The 21437-nt window shown below is 39.4% G+C and overlaps 2 protein-coding genes across 2 annotated transcripts in view; one reads left to right on the plus strand and one right to left on the minus strand.

Moving 5' to 3' along the window:
• FBXL13 (F-box and leucine rich repeat protein 13) overlaps nucleotides 1-21437 on the plus strand; it is a 248021-nt gene that overhangs the window by 108238 nt on the left and 118346 nt on the right. Inside the window, exon 10 of the mRNA XM_028117807.2 lies at nucleotides 20410-20462. Coding sequence (XP_027973608.2) covers nucleotides 20410-20462 — 53 coding nt within the window. The remainder of the gene's footprint in view (nucleotides 1-20409; nucleotides 20463-21437) is intronic.
• On the minus strand, nucleotides 5780-17551 carry LRRC17 (leucine rich repeat containing 17). Its single transcript, XM_028120317.2, has 3 exons — nucleotides 16774-17551; nucleotides 8492-8647; nucleotides 5780-6177 (listed from the first exon to the last, which is right to left on the minus strand). Exons 1-3 carry the CDS (start codon nucleotides 17543-17545, stop codon nucleotides 5780-5782), a joined length of 1326 nt encoding a protein of 441 aa, XP_027976118.2. The 5' UTR covers nucleotides 17546-17551.

The following is a 21437-nucleotide window of genomic DNA, read 5'->3' on the forward strand; positions in this document are numbered from 1 at the left end:
AAAATCTGTTTTTTGAAGAAAAAAAATTGGCCTCAAGATGCAACATTCAAAGTTTTGGTTTGGCCTAATATTTTCATGCTAGCAATGGTGGTTGAACACTGGGGTGAGTTTCTGAGAAATGGCAGGGCATGTATCTCTGGAAACTTTCATTCCTAGTTTGTTCAATTTTTTTTTAATCATAAAAGGGTGTTGAATTTTGTCAAATGCCTTTTCCACATCAACTTAAAATTTTTTCTTCATTCTCTTAATATATTGTTATTACATTGATTTTTGTATGTTGAACCATCTTTGCATTCCTGGGAACAATCTCACTTGTTCATGGTGTATAATCCTTAAAATATGCTGCTGTATTTTCTTTGCTAATATTTTGTTGAGGATTTTTGCATCTATATTTAAAAGGAATATTGTTCTGTAGTTTTCCTTTCTTATGAGGTCTTTGCCTTCTTTGTTGGCTAATACTGGCTTCACAGAATGAGTTAGGAGCTATTTTCTCCTTTTCTATAGTTTGAAAGAGTTTGAAGATTGATGTTATTCTTTAAATGTTTGGTAGAATTTGCCACTGAAGCCATCTGGTCCTAGGCTTTTCTTTGTTGAAAGTGTTTTGATTGCTGATTTAATATCCTTATTTGTTACAGATCTATTCAGATTTTATGTTTCTTCTTGAGTCAAGTTTGATAGCTTGTGTGTTCCTAGGAATTTGTCAGTTCCAATGTAGGTAACCTAATTTGTTGAAGTGCAATTGTTCATAGTATTCTCTTATAATCCTTTTCATTCCTGTGAAGTAAGTAGTCATGCATGCACTTTCATTTCTAATTTTAGAAATTTTAGTCTTCCCTCGTTTTTCTTGATCAGTTTAGCTACAGGTTTGTTAATTTTTGTTGATCATTTCAAACAAACCTACTTTTTAGTTTTTTTATTATGGTAAAATATACATAACACAAAAATTACCATTTTAACCATTTTAAGTGCACAGTTCTATAGCATTAAGTGCATCACCATCCACCTCCTTTAAAAAAAGAAAAAGAATTTTTCTTTTTTAAAGATTTTATTTATTTACTTGAGAGAGAAAGAGCATGAGCGGGTGGAAGGGCAGAGGCAGAGGGACAAGCAGACTCCCCACTGAGTGAGGACCCCCCCCCACCAATGTGGGGTTCAATCCCAGTAAACTGAGATCATGACCTGAGCTGAAGTCAGATGCTTAACTGACTGAGCCACCCAGGCGCCCCCAGAACCTTTTCAAAAAGTTTTTTTTTTTCACTTGCAAAACTGAAACTCTGAACCATTATATACTAACTCCCCATTTCCCCCTACTCCCAACCTGTGGCAACTACCATTCTACTTTCTCCCTCTATGGATTTGACTACCTTATATAAGTGGAATCACACAATATTTGCCCTTTTGAGCCTGATTTCTTTCATTTAGCATCATGTCTTTAAGTTTCACTCATGTGGCAGCTCATATCTGTATCTCCCTCCTTTTTAAGAGTGAAAAATGCTCTATTAGCTGTATATACCATATTTTGTTTATCTGTTCACCCATCAGTGGACTTTTGGCTGTTGTGAAACAATGCTGCTATGAACATGAGTGTTCAAACATCAACTCTGATTTTTATTGATTCTATTGTTTTTCTATTTTCTATTTTATCCCCACTCCAATCTTTATTAACCTGCTTGCATTGGATTTTCTTGCTCATCTTTAGTTTCTTAAGGTGGAAATTTAGGTTACTGATTTGAGTCTATATTCTTTTAAAATGTTGACATTTACAGCTATAACTTTCCCTAGATTTCTTTTTTTTAATCTGTTTCCACATAAATACCTTTCCTGATGCCTAGACACAAAGTCCACTGGGAAGTTTGGGATGGAGAGGAAATGAGCAACATGAAGTTCCAACTTGTGTAGAGAATACAGAGAGGGCCAAACAATAAACAATTCTGTACTATGCAATGGCATATGTTCTTTACATCAGATAATGATATATCTTATACATGTAATATATATCTCATACATTGTATCACAGATAGATAGATCGATTGATCTTAGGTAGTTATTAGTCCAAGATAGCCAAAAATACTGCCTTAACTTTTTTGATATTTTGTGATCTACTTAAAAATATTTGATATTTATCTGGGGCACCTGGGTAGCTCAGTCAGTTAAGTGACTGACTCTTGATTTTGGCTCATGTCATGATCTCAGGGTTGTGAGATCAAGCCCCGTGTTGCGCTCCGTGCTGGGTGTGGAGCCTGCTTAAGATTCTCTCTCTCCATCTCCCTCTGTCCTCCCACCTCCTCTCCCTCTAAAAAAATAAAAAAATAAAAAAAAATAAATTCACATTTATCTAGAAGTGTAATTCTGTATTTCTTAGTAAAAAAGTCTTTATCACAGAAAAAATTAAACATGCAAGCCTGAGTAGACCTTGGCTTTCTAAGGAAGTAAATGTACTACCTATCTCATCTTAATGATATTTTAATTTGCTAAAGATTATTTAATGAAATCAGTTTTAATTCCAGCTACCCTGAGTATATCAAAGATAAAAACCCAATCTCAGCAATGTTTCAGCTTTTCAGTTTTTTCTCCCAGCTAAGGTCAGTCAATCTATTGGTGTGTCTAGAATTACACACTTTTTTGGCAAGAAGTTTGACTTTCTGATTGTTACACTGAAGGTAAGTATTGGCTAATCATTTGAGCTGTTTGGCTGAATGACCACAAGAGTTATACAAAATCCTTGTCTGCAAAAACCTTAGAATAAAATTAACTTTAAACTGTTATCTTAAAATGTTTAAAAGGTAGCTGAGGGCAGGGGAGAAAAATGCTTGCTGTAATATTGTGACAAGTGTGCAGAGTATATGCTAAAACACTTCAGCAAACATTTGTCACAGGGACACAAGTGATTTCTAAGTTCAGGAGTTGTGTTGTGCTTTAGTAAAATAGATATACTGGGGATGAGAAGCTCCACTTGGCTGAAATTCTTCTCCACTCACTGACTGGTAAGATGAGCGGTTCAGAAGAAGCTTTGACGTGCAACTACCCCTGTAGTTGCATGTTTATGTTTCTAGAATTTATAAGATATAATATTGAAATGCTTTGAACAGAATTATGAAGTAATTTGCCAGTCTCCCTGCCCCATTCGTGTTGTTCTTATTCACTCTAGTATTTACACTGATTTGTTAGTCACAGATTACATTTTCCCCTCCACTCACCAACACCCCCCCTCCCACCTCTTGAAGAGAGGAGCCTCGATGTCTCATCGAATTTAGGAAAGTAGATTTTCAGTACTGATTTGCTTCTGTTTGCCAGAGTAGGAGAAACGGATTCCTCAGAAATAGACATTAATTGATCTTGGGCGTAAGCCCCAGAGGATGAATGGTTAGTAAATGAAAAATCTGAACTCCTTAATGTTAAATATCTTCCCCAAATAACCAGGCATTAGGTCAGAGATGACTCAGACTTAGGACTCAAGAGACCTCAGCTTGCAGTGAATCTTATTTACTTCAGAAAAATCAGGGAATTTGAGGACTAGTAGGAAAGTTAAAACAAACAGAAGAGAACGTGAGTATTTATCCAAATATTACTCGAGTATTTGGATAAATACTTGTTACCTTTAAACATGTATGTTCAAATATGAAGACCTCAGGATTATCATATTTTTGACTGCCACAAAATATACATATTTTTTAAATCTCCTGACCTTCATCATCTATTGAACAGAAGAAAGGTCCAAAGACAAGTTATTCAACTCTCAGGAAATCGGCAGGAGATGAGGTACCTAAATGTTCATTCCATCATTGATCAACTCTGTTTTCCTGAAAAGTATAAACTCTGATAGAAAGAAGGGGCAAATCCTAAGCTTTAAAGAATGTACTTCAATTTTGGTCTTGGGAGATATTAGCAACTCTAACTTACTTTTGAATGGTATGGATCAATTTCTATTGCAATGTATTTCAGAGCTTTATTTCCAAATAGATCTGGAAGATGACACTGAATACAAAAATCAACCAATAAAATCTCCAGCTAGCCTGCAAAAATGCAACCAGAGAGGAACTTGAGCCCTTTCTCCGAATCAGATTTAGTCTCCTTTCTTTCTAGAACCCTGGTGTCCCCACTGTGTGCCTCAGTCTCCCACCTAGTCTTTCTCCACCATCAGACCTGAAATAGGTCTCGTGTTCTTAATGTTACTCTGAGCGTTCATGAACATTAACACTCTAGTAACAGATTTAACAGCTCCCTTTATTACCTCACAGTGAATGAGGTGAGGATTTGCATTGAGACTGAGTATGTGTAAGTCTCTACCCCTAATCCAAACCACTGGTAAAACGGGCAGAGTCCTGCACAGCAGAAAGAGCTTAGATGGACCTGAATGCTGGCTCGGCCGCCTGCCAGCTCTGTGACTGTGTCCAAGTTACCTAAACTCTAAGCCTTGGATTCCTCATCTAGAAAAGGCAGATAATATTACCTACCTCAGAGGGATCTTGTGAGAATTAGAAATAGAATATGTAAAGCTTTGAGCACAGTGTCTAGAAATGCTCAGTACTATTTGTCATATATCAGCTTTTATGCTTTGTGCAAGTATCCAGTAAGACCAGTTGCTAAATTTGTTATATACATGTGAGATGAAAATGTATTCAACTCAGCATGAAAGGGAAATTTCTATAAAGAGGAAAAAGTGGCATTTTTAAGGATATGTATATATATATATATATATATATATATATATATATATATATACATATTTTAATTTTTCTAATAGCACAGCGATCTATCAAAACACTAGCTGATGGAGTTATTCTCCAGGTATTTCCTCTTTTTCTGATGATCCGTTTCCCCGGGTGAGCTAATTTTAAACTGCAAACCCAAATCATGGGGCTTCTTTTGGACATCACCTCTTTACTCGGTTGCTTTTGAGATCACTGCCTCCTACTGGCTTCTGCCTCATCCCCAGTCCTGACCCTGAATTCTAATTTCATCCTTTGCCTTATGCTTGACATATTGAAGAGCTCAGGCCCTTCCCACTGGCAGGTGGCTTTCTAGGCTGAACTCTGTTCAAAACTCAGTGCTATTTCCACATTCTCTAGAGTTTATACCTCTTCATTGCTCATGTTTCATAATGTTTCACACCATCTACAACTTCTTTGGAGTCCCATCTTCTGACCAGTCTCCAGTACAATTTCCAGATTCTCTACTTATTTGCTTGTGACAATTCTCCTTCAGGTCTAGCTTGCCAGTTGTTTGCAAGAATCAGTGAAGAGTACTTGAGAATTTGGGTTTACCAGGACCTCATTTTAGAATGCACAGGAATCTGAAATGGGATTTTATTCTATGTATAAGCTGACTTACTGAAAAAAAAAAAAGTGGGAAGGGCGGAGGGAGAGAATGATATTTTATATTTATTAAGCGTTCATATATTTTCATTTTGATCTTTAGGTATGCGCCAGCAGCTATCACAAGGCATATAAAAATGAACCAACTTTTTTTTTATTTTCAAAAAGCAGTAAAAACATTTATACAGGACATTATGAAGTTCCAATGCCATCATTAGGACCCAAATCCTGCAGTTTACCCGTGCAGAATTGTCACTAAAGGCCGGTCGGCCAGCAGTCAGGAAAGCAGGATGAAAGTATTCCCTTGAGTGCTAGAATTCTCACAATACTACTAACTACTAATTAAGGGACCCTTCCTTTAGCTGGATAATCCTGCAGCAATAGGCAACACGTTGATCCCAATGTAAACATGTGGTTTTCTGACATCGGTCTAGCAAACACAAAACCCGAGAACAATTTCTCAGTTATCCCACTATAGTGATTCTTACACTTTGCTTCTTTGCTGTGTGATCCTTATGTATTCTTTCCCATTCATCATCTTCCGTATCCTGGTCAAATGTTTCAGGGTATGCTGGTAATTTGTCTTTGGGGCATTCTTCGAAGTAAGTGCGAATGTATTTTCCCACAAACCACCCTTTGTACTCTTCAGGCATTTTGCATTCCAGGCCGCTATAGTGGACGTTGTAGTGATGCTTTAACCAGTAGTAGAGGTAGTGGATATTGTAGTCACATCTCCAAGGGTTATCTCGGAGCCACAAGAGTTTCAAAAAATACAAGTCTTCTAATACTCCATAGTCAAAGTTTTGTAGGCTGTTGTTGGATAAATCTAACTCTTCTAAATGTGTGAGTCCTAAAAAAGCAGCTAGAAACAGAAAATATTTATTAACGCAATGAATAGCTGGGTCACATCCAACTGTAGGGCGTATTATCAGGACAAATACAAAAAAAATAAGAGACTTAATTCTGCTGGTTGTTCCAGGAAAGTGGCTGACATTCAGTAGGTGCTCAACACATATTTGTTAATGTAGAAAATACTTTCCTGGGACTGAATTGAGAAAAAAAGACTTACTACTGCTGGTAACAAGAGTTCATCTCATGTGTCAGCAAGGAAAACACACCAGGTAAACGAGTTTGAGAGGCCTTCAGGAGATCTCAAGGATGGTAAAGGAATCCTTGCAATGATGGGAATTTCATAAATGATGAGGGAAAAATATCACTAGAAATAAACCCATTTTGCACCATTATCTGTCTTTGTATTGTTTTCTCATTTCTCTCTAGTTTTCTTTACAGACTGTGCTCCCATTACAATGGAGTTATTGTTGTACCATTATTCACTACTTTAATAAATTTAACTTAGGCCATAGAATAACAAACATTTTAGTCTCTTTTAGAGGTAACTCTAAAACTCAATTGCATGGATACTTTTGATGGGTGTAAGCCCAGGGCCCCGGGACAAGGCATGCTTGTCTTACAACTCTTTGGTTCTCATGCAGCAAGACAGGAGGCTCACCGCTTCCAGATTCTTCACACTGTGGCCTAGCTTTGTGGAGACTGGCTACCAATGACTGACCTCCACACTAACATGACGATTGCTTCAACTGGGAGAAGGATGACTCTGTTTTTTTCTTACTCACTGTGAAATGAAAATTGCTTTTGACCTCACAACTTCAAGATACCCCCAGGTTTACGTCATCTATACAGGCTAAGGTGTAAGTGTAGCATAGTGTTGTTATTGTGGGAAAATTTTAAATTATCATTTCTTAATATTTTAAAAAGATGTTACTAACAATATGCCTTCGTAGCTCCAGAACATTCATTCTCAATTTTCACTTTCTACAATGTTAAAATCCTACTGTTCTATTAATGGTCTTAAATTACCAGTAAGAAAAGCAGAAGTAACAACTGAACTGAAAATATTTATGATATTAACACTGAATTATTAATAATATTAAAATAATTTGTATAGATAGGATTTTTCAAATTGAAGTAGCACTATGAAGGCATGTATGTTACAAATCTGATCAAAATTGCAGTAATTCTCAGTTCTTTCCAAATCCAGTGTGCTTATATAACGTCCCATCCTCATTTTTGCCAGAGGCTTTGCTTATTAGCAAACGGGGAGGAGATTTGAAGGACGGGAAAGAGAATTAATCTGGATCTAGGATTAGATAAAATACATCTGGCTCTGGCTTGAGCACATTTTGTCTTAATTTATGAGCTTGGTGCTTAGCAGATAGTTTCAAGTTTATTTTAATTTTTTTTTTAAGTTTTTAAAATTCTTTTTTTAAGACTTTTTTATTTATTCATTTGAGAGAAAGAGAGTGAGAGAACATGAGCAGGGGCAGTGGGCGGGGCAGAGGGAGAAGCACACTCCCCCTGAGCAGGGAGCCCGATGCAGGGCTCCATCCAGGGACCCAGGGATCAAGACCTGAGCCGAAGGCAGACCTTTTTTAAAGTTTTATTTATTTTTTTAGTAATCTTTCCACTCAATGTGGGGCTCAAACTCACGATCTGAGATCAAGAGTTGCACACTCCACTGACTGAGCCAGCCAGGCACCCCTCAAGTTTATTCATTTTTTAAAGATTTTATTCGTTCATTTGAGAGAGAGAGAGCATGAGTGGCTGGGGGGCAGGGAGAGGGAGAAGCAGGCTCTCTGCTGAGCATGGAGCCGGACCGGGGCTCAGTCCCAGGACCCTGGGATCATGACCTGAGGCAAAGGCTGACACTTAACCGGCTGAGCCACCCACGTGCCCCATTCCCTCAAGTTTTCTTTAAACAAGTCGTTAAAGTCTTGCCTTAAACAAGTTGGGACTTAATGGATAGCAAAGAAAATGCCAAATCTGAATTTCCCTTTAAAAATCACTATGTGTTTAACATATTACTGACCACATATTCTTATTTTTAAAATCTATTCTACAAAAAACACTTTTATTTGGACCAACTGAATAACTATTGCTTAGTAATATATAATATTATAACCTTCATAAAGCAACATTTTGGTAAATACTTCTCTGAGTGCCAAACAAGTTCTAATTTAGGCAGCATGTTTAATTTAACCTTTTTATTATTTAGTTTTTAAAAAAACCAAATTGCATTTACTACAAATGTTGTCAATAAGGAAAAAAAATCAAAGAATACCCATCACCCATTTAAAGGGCTATTCTGTGGAACTTACCAGGATCTATGAATTCAATGCCATTGCTGCTGAGGTTTAATTTTTTTAGCTCATGAACATCTTCAAACTCCTTGGGTCGAAGCTGGTTGATTTTATTGTATGACAAGTCAAGTTTAACAATATCTGGAGGGATGTTGTTTGGAACTTTCTTCAGCTCTGAAAAATTAACATTCCGGTTATCGAGGTTTCCCCTGACCCCATATTCTCTGTGGCTCTTCCACCTGTGGTTGAAGAGTCGGCTCTTAAAGGGGAATGGAATTATCTAAAGCCAAAGAACATTGGTATGAACAAGACTTAGAATGTGCTAACTCCACCAAAGCCCTGTGGACCAGGTGCTTCACACGCAGAGGAATGGGTATCACTCCTTGCTGAGCTATTCAGAGAAGTGTCCTTGAGGTGGCGGCAAGAAATCAAGAAGATAGCAGGCATCAGGTAAGGCAGTGGGGCTCACTCCTGGCTGTCTGTTAGAAGCACCTGGGAAGCTTTAGGAAAAAAAAAAAAGCTAAAAGGAAATGAAGCCCATCACATCACTCTATGTGTATCCCCTCCCAGTCCCTTCCCACCCGCTCTAGGGGTTTTCACTATTAACTATTGCCTCTTTGTTGTATTTTCATTTCATCCCTCTCTTTCGATTCCTTCTGCCAACAAAAAAGCGCAGGTCTCTCCACCCTAAAGAAAGAACAAAAAGCTTTTGACCTTGATGGCCCTCAAGCTGCTCTCCTATTGCTCCTTTCGTTGGATGCTAAAATTTGAGAAAAGCGTAGTCTTGACTTGTTGCCTCTGCTTCCTCATCACCACATATTCCCTGAATCCTTGTGATTTAGTTTATACTCCACCACTCCTAGATGCCTGGATTCCTCAGGAACAACAATAACAGTATTATTGTTATTATTACTATAGAAAAAGCCTCTGGAAGAAGAGTCCAGGTTCTTTTTCACAGGTGAACAGGAAATCAGGGTTCACCTAATTTGTCTTTACTAGTTGTTTCTCTTTAAATCGTGCTTTTAAAATTATATAGTGTTTATGTTATATTTTAGTGTAGTATTTGTACTTTCTCTTTCTCTTTAGCAAAATATTCTAAGGTTTTATTTAATTTTAAGTAGAGCAAGTGAAAACTTTGAAGAGACACATACCTGTTTCCACAAAAGAAAACGAGAAGCAGTAAAATGTCCAGATTAATTGACATCTGAGAAATAGCATGGCCCAACGGCTTTCTGAATAAAATTTGTTGAACTGGGTACAGTAAAATAAGCTTATAATATGTGGTATCCATTTATCCATAATGCCCTTTTTGGTACAGAATAATTGAATTGCTGATAATTTTTTCAAAATAGTAAAAAAAACAAAAAACAAAACAAAAAAAACCACTCTGACTTATCCCATAATATATTTTTCATAAAGACTCAGGCTTATTTTTTTCCCTCTTTTAATACACAGAATCCATGGTCCTAAATGGAATGGCATTGGTAGTTCGTTCTTTAGTATCCTCATTATTGCTAAATTTGCTTTCTCTTCTTGATGGGATCTCGGTATCTTGATATCTATGTGCAGGAACTATTCTAGGTGTTCTAACAAGTGACAAGAACACTATGGACTAAGTATTATTATTATTCTCATTTTACAGATGAGGAAACTGAGGCACAATTTTCCCATAGTCATAGCCCTAGGATTTAAACACACATGCTAGCTTCAGAATATATACTTCTATCCACTATGCTCTGTTGCCTGTTCCTGAGAACTTTCTGCCTCATTTATGCTGTTCCATCTGCCCTAGAATTCTTAAGACTGGCAAAGGGTAAAGTTGGAATTGGGGAACAACTGAGGTGGAGTCAGTATACTGGGGTGGCCATGAGACCTTCCTAGCTCTATATTTAAAATGACATCTCCCAGTTTTCAATTGGACATTAACATTAATACTACATTTACCTGCTTTTCCTCAATTGGTAAGTCATCACCATCAGACATAGTATACATTTTACTGATTGCTTTCATTTTTGTACCCTCCCCACCCTAGAAGCTTCATGGTGGAGGCTTAGGACAATGCCTAATACATCCTAAATAAACAATGGTATGTGGCAGACAGCTTCTAAAATGGCACTCAATGTTCTTCTCTACTGATACATATGCCCTTGTGTCAACCCCTCCCCTTGAATATGGCCTGAACCTAGTGACTTGCTTCCAACAATAGAATGCAGCAAATGTGATGGGATGTCACTTCCACAATTAGGTTACAAGAAATTGTGACTTTCATTTTGCCAGCAGACTCTCTTCTGCTGACTTTGACGAAGTAAGCTGTCATGCTGGAGAGGCCTATGTGGCCAGAAATTAAGGGTGGCCTCTGGCAAACAGCCAGCAAGGAATTCAGACCCTCAGTCCAACAACCTTGAGGAACTGAATTCTGCCAATGGCCATATGAGCTTGGAAGAGGAGTCTTTCCCAGTTGAGCCTTCAGATGAGACCACAGGTATGAGTCCTGGTCAATACACCGATTGCAGCTTTTTGAAAGATCTGGAAGCAGAGGACCCAGCTGGTCTGGTTTCCTGACCCACAGAAACTGTGAGATAATAAATGTGTGTTGCTTCAAGCCACTAAGTTTTGGGGTAATTTATCATAGTCAGCAACAGATAATACGTTGTAAATAATAAAAGCTAATTAAATGTTGAGTTTAATGATTTAAGAATACTAAGGACTCTTGTAATAAAAATGCTTTTAAAATAGGGAGTGATCTTATTTTTGTCTTTGGTAAGGCATTGTTCTGTTTGACCTAGAATTTTGTCTGCCAATATATTGAAAGGTTAAAGATTTTAAGACTTGAACTTATTATAATGTTGCAACAGTTAGGTAATCCTCCCTTTATGATCACCAAGACCCTAACTGGAGAGCTATATTCTCTCTCGGGTCCTACATGTAAACAAGGAGATGGAGATCCCAGCAATAATTAAAAACCATGGAGACAAATGAGGACAGATCAAAGAATTTTTTGACGTTAAATGTTTGGAATAGGGGCACCTGGGTGGCTCAGTCGTTAAGCGTCTGCCTTCAGCTCAGGTCATGATCCCAGGGTCCTGGGATCGAGTCCCACATCAGGCTCCCTGCTCGGCAGGAAGCCTGCTTCTCCCTCTCCCACTCCCCCTGCTTGTGTTCCTGCTCTCGCTATCTCTCTCTCTCTCTGTCAAATAAATAAAATCTTAAAAAAAAAATGTTTGGAATAATTATTGAAAATGTCTGTGGCATCTTCTTAGAAAGGTTTCAGAAGCGGAATAGAGTTTTATTTCACAATACTCAGGATCTCACCTCTTCTTAGTTACTCCGCTGCTACCATATTGGTCTAAGCCACTATCAGCTCTTGTCTGGATCATCCCCAAAGTGTCCTAAGCCCATGTGATACAGTCAAAACATAGATCATGTCATTTTCCCAGATGGCTTCCAGTCCTCCAGATGGTAGAATCCTCCTGTTGTTCCCATCTCACTATGAAGAAAAGCCCAAGTCCTCATTAAGGTCCAATAAAGCCATTAAGGACTACAGGTCTTCCTTGCCACCATAGGCAGTATCTCCTAGGTTCTGGAAACCAGGCTGTTTATCAGGACTTGCTCGCTGAACCCACATCTGCTGGGTTGGACGTGGGGTGGATGACAGAGACCTCCCAAGCAACCACTGTAGGACAAGCTGAAGTGGGTAAACCACAAATTAATAGGGAGAAAAAAATGTTTATGAGAACTCCCTGAAACCCAACTTAAGCAGTGTGACAGGCCTGTGGATGCTAGAAAGGGATTATGAATTGCAGAACCAACTTTGGCATTGTCAGCAGTAAGAACAGGGTAAAAATAGGATCCACAAGTAAAACCAGGAAATGCAACCCAAAGCCTTTACTGGAATGGCTTAGAAAAACAGGGAAAAATCTTATTTGTTGTACTGATGAATAAAAACAGTTCTTTAGTTCTTTTATCTTAAACTTGAATGAGAATTGCAAATATTGATGCTAAGTGTGTGTGTCTTTGATAAAGATTATATAAATACGAATCTCCCCAGGCCACAAGTCACATTTGGTCAATGCCCCCATTTCTAGACCAGGCACCATGGAGTTATTTGCTGCTACTTAAAATTCCTGGTGAACACTCAAAAAATACCTCATTTACTCTATTATCACCCTTGACAAACCTTACCCCTCCCCAACCAAAACCTGCTGAGTTTGAGGAGCAAACTGGAAAATTTTCTCCACAAAATTTCCCATTTAGTGGGCTATCTTAGTTGTCAGCAATGTCAGGACTACTCTGAAGGCTCAGTAATAGCAGGCAAAGAGCCATAAATGACCCTGATTTTGCAAATAAAATCTTACTAATCATTGTTCAAACTAGCAGTGAAATTAACTTCAGAGACAGCTAAGAGCAATTTACCTGCATAATTCTCCCCGGCCCCAATCTTAGAAGTAAAATGAATCCTTAAAATTGTAAATTATTCTGGTAAATGTGAAGCTAAAAGGCAGTTTTCAACTCTCACTTTCATGGATTTTTGGCAAATCCATTTACCTCAATATGGCATAAACACGCCTTTCAACTAATCTCATATTCCCTTTGAGACTAAGTTTTGTCGGCCAAGTGCCTGTCCTCCAGTGAATAAAGCTATTATTTCTTTTTCTTGCTGTCCAATGTTTAAGGCAAAATTAGTGATCTCTGAGGTCTGTGTGGTCAAACTGGCACATATTGGGTACCCTATGCACACCATCTGACTCATCATCTGTCAGCCAGGAAAGGCACAACTCCTGAGTTAGGGGAATCTATATTTGAGTTTCCTGTGTGCTTCCTGTACATGGTATATTGTACAGAGCCTAAGAGGAGAGTCAGTACTGGGAGAAAGCAGCCAGAAAGCTTTTCTATATTTTTCTTGGTGAATAGATGTACCTAGAATCTTGAAGGAAGAAATGACATTGCATGGTGGTCAATGGCTTGGGGACTGCCTGTGTGACTTTAGAAGGGCAACTTAGCTTCTGTTTCCACCTTTATGAGGCTAATAGTAGTGCTCTTTGAAGGTTATGAGGAGTAAATTACATAATGCATGTAAACTACCATGTCTTAGGCACACGGAGCATTTAGTTGACAGCTAATTAACACCACTGCTAGTTCTACTCTTGCTAGGATGTTTTAGGCTTCTTTAGATTCTACATAGTATCTAACACGTGGAACATAAGCAAAAGTATTACTACACTTTGGCAGGGATTCTTCATATTTGACATTTGGTATCTATTTACGGAATGGAATAAGGAAAATGACAGTAAATTAAACTCAGATTGTCATACTTGAATTCTAGCCATGATTTTTAATTCTATGTATTTTTATTTTTAAAGGTTGCTTAAATTATTGCTTTTGCAAGAACAAAGAAAGCAGCTCAGTTATTATCATCCGTCTAAAGCACATGGCCCTGTGCCAGGCAGTACCTGGGAGTACAGGAGGTTTAAGAGACAACACCATTGTCTTTAAACTTATGGGAATCAACAATCCCCCATGATGAAAAATAAACAATCAACTGAATCAATAGATTTATATCAACCATAGTGAAAGCAATTTATATTGATATTAAAAGACAAAACTACCCTTCATTTTGTAATCTAAAAGGTCTATGCTCTGATTTATGCAGTCATTAATGTTTGGAGGAACTTGAGTTGTCCTTTCATGGATGAGCCAGTATTATTATATATATAAAGTATGTATGCCATGAAACTTTACATTGTTTCCAGTAAATAATATGTGTATTTTAAAACAAGGGGCACTGTCTGCATCCCAAATTTATGGGGCATATCTGGAAGGCTGTGTTTAGATAACAATAAGTTGAAGAAAGAAAAAAATAAAAAATGTATCTGTTTTTATAAGTTGACGTTTGCCAAAAGAAAATGGGACAAAAATATCGTGGAAAATAAGACAAAGGCAGAAATAGGCTCATTGTGGAGGGAAATAGACCAAGAGCAGTACAACAGTAAAAATGGAAGCTATTTCCCTTCACGTTATTTTTTTGTTGTTCTTTTTATTTTTTTTAAAGTAGGCTCCACACCCAGCGTGGAGCCCAACACGGGGCTTGAACTCACAACCCAGGGCTTGAATTCACAACCCTAAGATCGAGAGTCAATGCCTAACCGACTGAGCCACCCAGGTGCCTCCACGTTATCTCTTCTTAAATTATAGTGTAATCTAGCTGTAGAAGTCTTCAATTTTGTGTTGGTGGCATTTTTCTCAGATAATCAATGAACCTAACTATACATATTTTCTCTTTATCACCTGTTGTAGGAAGTGCAAATTAATTTTAGCTTGAGGAGAGAGCCTCGGCTATATCAAGTAATTTTTTTTTAAGATTTTATTTATTTATTTGACAGAGAGAGACACAGTAAAGAGAAGGAACACAAGCAGGGGGAGTGGGAGAGGGAGAAGCAGTCTTCCCGCCGAGCAGGGAGCCTGATGTGGGGCTCGATCCCAGGACCCCGGGATCATGACCTGAGCCGAAGGCAGACGCTTAACAACTGAGCCACCCAGGTGCCCCTATCAAGTAATTTTTCTAACCCAAGTCTAGGATTAGCAACTCTGGTATTAGTTTTTTTTTTTAATTAAGTTTTTAATCTAAGCATCACAAAGTCACTCCTAGTAGCACATGCTTTTCAGCATGGAACACTAAGTACTCACTGTAACAACATCAGGGAAATTCTACCCAATCTGGCTGCAGAGAAATGGCATATACTGACTTTTCTGGAATTCTTTATGCTTCCATTGTTGAGGCAGCTTTTTGTTGCAACATGATCAGATTAAGGAAGATGGCAGGATCAGGCAGACCAAGGTTCGAATCTTCGCTTTGCTGCTTACCTGCGAGACCTCAACCAAATGACTGAACCTCCCTAAGCTTCATTTTTCCCAACTGTAAATGGGGATCCTACTACTTTCCTGGAAGCTGTGGACAGCATGTGTGTGGAGTACCTGGAGAACAGTAGGTGTTCTATGAGTGAGCACTTTCTCTCAAACTCAGAGAATCCTGGAAGGGCATCTCCCTGGTTGTGATGCCGTAATTGTTCTCCTATGGCAGCAGATGATATACATTTCACAGAGTGCTGTAGCAAGCACCCCTTTCCATGTCCCAAGGCCTTGGTGTGCTCTAACAAGGTGCCTCTCTGGAGTCTGAGAAGGAGGGCAAGGCTTGAGCACTTCCTTGCTGATAAATGAACAGATTTTCTCCTGGTTCAGGTTGCCTGCTTCTTCAGCGTCAACAAATTCCTGCCTGTGGTTCCCCTGAAAGGAGCCCGAGTTTCTGTGTTGCTCTTAACCTTCTCTTTTTGTTCTTAAAGAAACAAAACAAAGCAAAACCTCCTAAACTAAGTGGAAGGAATGACACCATGTTCTGATATGACCCTAATCCAATGACATCTAGCTTTAGTTGAATAGTGTGAATAAGTCATTAATCCATGCCAGAAATGAAACAGACACTGTCCGGGGCACCTGGGTGGCTCAGTCGTTAAGCGTCTGCCTTTGGCTCAGGCCCTGTTCCCAGGGTCCTGGGATTGAGTCTTGTGTCGGGCTCCCTGCTCGGCGGGAAGCCTGCTTCTCCTCTCCTGCTCCCCCTGCTTGTGTTCCCTCTCTTGCTATATCTCTCTCTGTCAAATAAATAAATAAAATCTTAAAAAAGAAAGAAAGAAAGAAAGAAAGAAACAGAAACTGTCCTATGGCAGGTTATCCTAGGGTAGATTAGCAGTTCCCAGACCACACTTCAAGAACGTCTTCACTAACCCGTCAAGAGCATTGCTAAAATTTCCCATTTTCTTATTTCGCGAATTAATCCTGCATGTGCAGACCCTGCTCAGTGTCAGACCAAGACTCTGTGGGCTGTAAAACTCAGCAATGATTTTTTTTAGGAAGTAGGTAATATTCTGGAAAGATCTCCTTAGCCTCAGATTTCTTGGATTAACTACTTTCAACTTAGTTCTTTCAATATTTTTAGGTTTTAGTTTGGGAACAATGAAGATACAGGATATTAGCAAGCATTTATTAAAGCCTTGAGACCAGATTCTTAGCAGCACGGACACAAGGTCACTACCTCCCACGTGGCCTCCTCTACTGTCCCCCCAGATCACCAACCATGTTGAGTCTGAACCCTAGAAAAGCTTGGAGTAAATTCCATTGTCACTGGGGAAAGACCTCTGGTGGCACTGACCCCAGGAATCCCAAGGCATGGTGGAGTGGAGGGAGGGTTCTCAGATTCAAAGAGCATTTTTAATCATCCATGAAAAGGAAAAACTAAGAAGCTTACAAACCTTTCCGTTTGCAGTCCAGCGTTTGTATGGGAAACACGTAATTGTAGCAAAGAGAGGAGTCCACCTCCGGCTTGATGACAGGGGGTCTCCCGGACACTTGGGGTCTCGGGTCTAACTGTTTGCTTTCTTCTTCATTGCATAACTGTTCAGATTTTATCTGCCGCAGTTTTTTGTTTTTCAGTTCTTGGGGACTTTCACACTTGGCGTAGTTCCCCAAATTCCGGTTTCTTGGAATTTGCAACATGGAAATAAGCGTTTCCATCTCACATGTACAGTGCCAGGGGTTGTCATAAAGACGCAGGTACCTCAGGAGAGGCGTATAAATGAACACTTCCTCCGTCAAGACTTTGATTTGGTTGTGCTGCAGGAGGAGAGTGGTCAGTTTATTTAAACCAAAGAAAGCCTCGCTCTCAATTTTGGAGATCTCATTCTGTTGCAGATCCAGGCTCTTCAGCCTTTTAAACTTGGAAAACATCTTGTTCTTCAATATGCGGATCTTGTTTCTTGCTAACAACATGTGCAGCAAATCCTGAGGCCAGTCAGGCAGCACGTAAACTAGTTTTCTTTCCTGGCAATCTAAGTATTTCTCGTAAAGATACGTGTAGACTTCGCAGGGGAGGCCTGGTGCGTAGCGTTTGACCGGGTTGGAGCCTCTCCTGCTCCCACCCGCCCTGCCATGATTCGCTCTGCCTCTCGGGCCCCCCAGGCTTGCCTTGCGGAGCTCAGCGGCTTCACAAAAGAAGAGCAGAATTACCACGGTAACCACGCGCATCCTGACATCCAGCTGGTCCCAATTACTTGGTGTGACAGACGGAACAATGAAAATATTCCTCTGAAATCCAAGTTTGGGTAATCTTAACTAATGCAGTTCAGGAACAATGAGACCCAGCTGAGGTACGAGGGGAGTCTCTAGGTTGCAAGAGAAAAAAATATATGAAGAACCATTGTGAGCATTGTGTTATTAACTGCAGCTTTAAAAAAATTCATTTTCTTTATATATATATTTTATTGTAGTATAATTGACATATAACATTATGTTAGTTTCAGTTGTATGATTGGATATTTAATAAGTTTTTTTTACGCAAAGACACTGCAATTAATAAAGGTACGTTCTAAACGGTGGTGTAGTGCACGCTCCCACCTGCCTGGTTTGGTGGCTAAACGTTTGGGCCCTGAGTTGGAATGAAGACTCTCCTACTTGCTTAACTATGTGACCTCATGGGGCACCTGGGTGGCTCAGGCAGTGAAGCGTCCGCCTTCGGCTCAGGTCATGTTCCCAGGGTCCTGGGATCGAGCCCCACATCCTGCCCCTTGCTCAGCAGGAAGTCCGCCTCTCCCTCTGCCTGCAGCTCCCCCTGCTTGTACACACACACACACACACACACACACGCACACACACAAACACACACGCTCTCTCTCTCTCTGACAAATAAATAAATAAAATCTAAACAAACAAAAAAACAACTATGTGACCTCAAGCTAGTTATTTAACCTCATCTTCAGTATCTGTAAAATGGGGCTGAGGATACCGTGTAGTGTTGTTGGGAGAATGAAACAGGCTCATGCGCAGAAGACACTCATCAACGCCAGGTCCCGGGGAAGTACTCCACAGTGTTGGGGCTTAGCATCAGGAAAACTGAAACATGTAATGTAACAGCACATTGGATTCAAGACATTAAAGGGATTCTTCTTACAGCCTTGAGACAAGCAAACAAACAAACAAACAAACAAAAGAGTAGGTCTTCATGGCTGTCCTCCCCAGCTTATTTTTTTTCTTTCCTGGACTGTCTCCCAGTTAATCAGCCACATTGAATGTGAGATCCAGAAATGCTCAAAGTATACTGCCCTGTCCTTGTCAAGTCTTGCATATCTTGGCTCAGATGTCACCTCAACAAAGCCTTCTCTGAGCACTCTATTTAAAGTGGCACCTTTTCCACTTGCTAGCCACTCTCTACTCCCTTTTTTATATTTTTCTCCATAGTACTTATCACGATCTGTCAAAGTAGATATTTTACTTCTTTTGTTTACCGTCAGTCTCCCCCATCTAGGATGTGAACTGCCCAAGGGCAGGGTTTTTCATCTTTTTTGTTCACTGCTGTATTTTTGGCACCTGTAGAGTTTCTGACATATAGCGGTTTCTTGATAAATACTTGTTGAATGCATGAATTACTTACTCTCACGTAACTATTCTATAAAAATATTAATATCAGTTTAGTTATTACATTGTTTTCAGGATCTATTTTCTTCCTTAACAGGTATTACTGATGACTTCTAAGATCTGCACATTGTAAAGAATTATTTTCATTTTTAAATTCTGAAAGTGATTTTGGTTTGCATTTATTACTTAGGACACTGTTCTTGGCAAATGAAGAGATGTTCACAATCGGTTATAATTAATAACATTTCTGTTGTTATTATTGTGGGGCTAAGTGGTTATGAGCAGCAGATATGTTTTCTATTCATTGTAGCAGTGTGAATGCCAGGATCACCCCTTTCCTGGAGTCTTCCTGTTTGATGGGGGTCTCCCCCACCTTGAATGACTTCCCCCTCTTTGCCTCACACATTCCTCCCCTTTACTGTTTTGTGTCCTCTACCCTAGATATTTCTTTTCTGTCTCAGATTTGGAGTTTTACTTCCTGTTGGTCTAGACCTGGAGTGTGGACTGGATAACACTCTGCTATCCAGACCTTTGTGTACATGTGTCATCTTCCCTGCGAGACCATCAGCTGTGCAGTTGCTTCTGGTCCCAGAGTTAGTCAGGCACTTGGCCTTTCTGATCCTCCACTCCTCTGTCTGCAACTCATTGTAAACTGTATGTAAATCTCATTTAAACAAATCATAGGGGCGCCTGGGTGGCTCAGTCGTTAAGCATCTGCCTTCGGCTCAGGTCACGATCCCAGAGTCCTGGGATCGAGCCCTGCATGGGGCTCCCTGCTCCGTGGGAAGCCTGCTTCTCCCTCTCCCACTCCCCCTGCTTGTGTTCCTGCTCTTGCTGTCTCTCTCTGTGTCAAATGAATAAATAAAATCTTTTAAAAAATCAGAAATATTTTATTAATTATTGTACATGCTGAATTATTTCTAATATCCATGCTGACGTATGAGGGGGACATGTGCTGATGTCTGCAACTTACTTTAAAGTGCATAAAAAATAAGACGGATTGAAGGATAGATAGAAAGATGGATGTATAGATGCAAAGACAGTGGAATATAAATAGAATCTAGGTAGCAGGTATATGTGTTGTACCATTCTTCAAGTCTTTCAACTTTCCTGTTTGAAAATTTTTACAATAAAATGGTAAAACAAAACCCAAAAAAGTCATGCCATGAAAAAAGCAGGTTGGTTTTCTTCCCAGCTAAAAGCTCTAAGTATATGCTTTTTTTTCCCAAAGTAGTATTCTCCTTTTTTCCCCTTTCTTCTGTAATCCTCAGATGATAATAAACATGTGTACATATTTTAATTTTAAAGCCATAAGAAATTGGTTTGCTGGGAAAAGGAGCCATATACTTAGAACAAATTACTTGCCAAGGGTTTTGTTTGTTTTCTAATGAATACACTGCACTGAACGTAGGAAGGAAAATTTTAAGTTTAAACATTTGCGCTATGTTGTTTAGTGATGTTTAACTTGTTCGGTTTAGGCCTCTGTAGAAATCTGCAAGAGCTGAATGTCTCTGACTGCCCAACACTAACAGTGAGTATATGAAGCTTTAAAAATTTTACTCTTATTTATACAGATTCAGACTTGCTATATTGCAGTGCCAATACACAGAGATTTTGCCAAAATACATGCCTGTGTGCCTATTTAGGATCAAATGTGTAAAAAAGCAAATTATGTTAAACATTGGCAAGAAGTTTTATCCCATTTGTATAGTGCTATTATTAATCCTGTAGCTATATGCCCAAGGTTGGAGTCTCTGGAAAGTGGAAACTATTCAACAATTACACAAAAATGAATATATTTATATTTAGGGCCATGTGTGTATGAGACAGAAAAAAAATTGGGTCCCAGTAAAGACAATAGGCTCATTTTAGTGGTCTTCATGGCTACCAATTGTGTGCCAATGGAGACAGAAATGAACATATTACCCTGGGCAACTCCTTCCTGGTCCCTGTCAGGTTTTTTTTACCCTGGTCAGGCTTTTCTTTTACTTCCAATCTGTCTTCCCCCGTGAGCACGTACACTTTCTAAGAGGCAGATCTGATCATTTCACTGCCATTTTCCATCATTTATACACACATTCGTGTGTCATCTACACTATTCGATAAAGTCAAAGCTCTTTAACATTACTATGCCTTGGGAGACCCTCGGTGGTCTTGCCTCTGCCTCCTTTCCCAGCCTCATCTTGCTCCAATTCCTGCACACACATTTAAGTTTCAGCAACCATACACTGCTATACTTTCTTTGCTGCATGAGCCAAGCTGCTCCTTGCTTGTTTTGCTTCTGCTCGGACTGTGCTCTTTGCATGGAGTGCCCTTTTGCTTTGTCCTCAGGTGTTGCTTTCCTCTTTGTCAGGCTTTAAGGCTTATTTTAGGTACCACCTCCTTTACCAAGACATCCCTGTCCCCCAGGGCTGGGTTTGTTGCTGCTCCTCTGGATCCCTATAACAAGTAGCCCTCATCAGAGCATTTCTGCCTCCTCCACTAGCCCAAGAGGCTCAAAGGGCAG

The sequence above is a fragment of the Eumetopias jubatus genome, unplaced genomic scaffold (genome assembly GCF_037043125.1).
Source record: "Eumetopias jubatus isolate StellerSeaLion01/CBP00866 unplaced genomic scaffold, mEumJub1_p1.0 scaffold_14, whole genome shotgun sequence".
NCBI classification, from domain to species: domain Eukaryota; kingdom Metazoa; phylum Chordata; class Mammalia; order Carnivora; family Otariidae; genus Eumetopias; species Eumetopias jubatus.

Excerpts from the sequence above, each read along its gene's own strand:
- LRRC17 (XM_028120317.2), bottom strand. The coding sequence starts at position 17,545 with ATGCGCGTGGTTACCGTGGTAATTCTGCTCTTCTTTTGTGAAGCCGCT. Across the intron at positions 8,648-16,773 it reads GCTGGACTGCAAACGGAAAG|AGCTGAAGAAAGTTCCAAAC; the intron begins GTTTGTAAGCTT and ends TTAATTTTTCAG. Across the intron at positions 6,178-8,491 it reads CATTGAATTCATAGATCCTG|CTGCTTTTTTAGGACTCACA; the intron begins GTAAGTTCCACA and ends TTCTGTTTCTAG.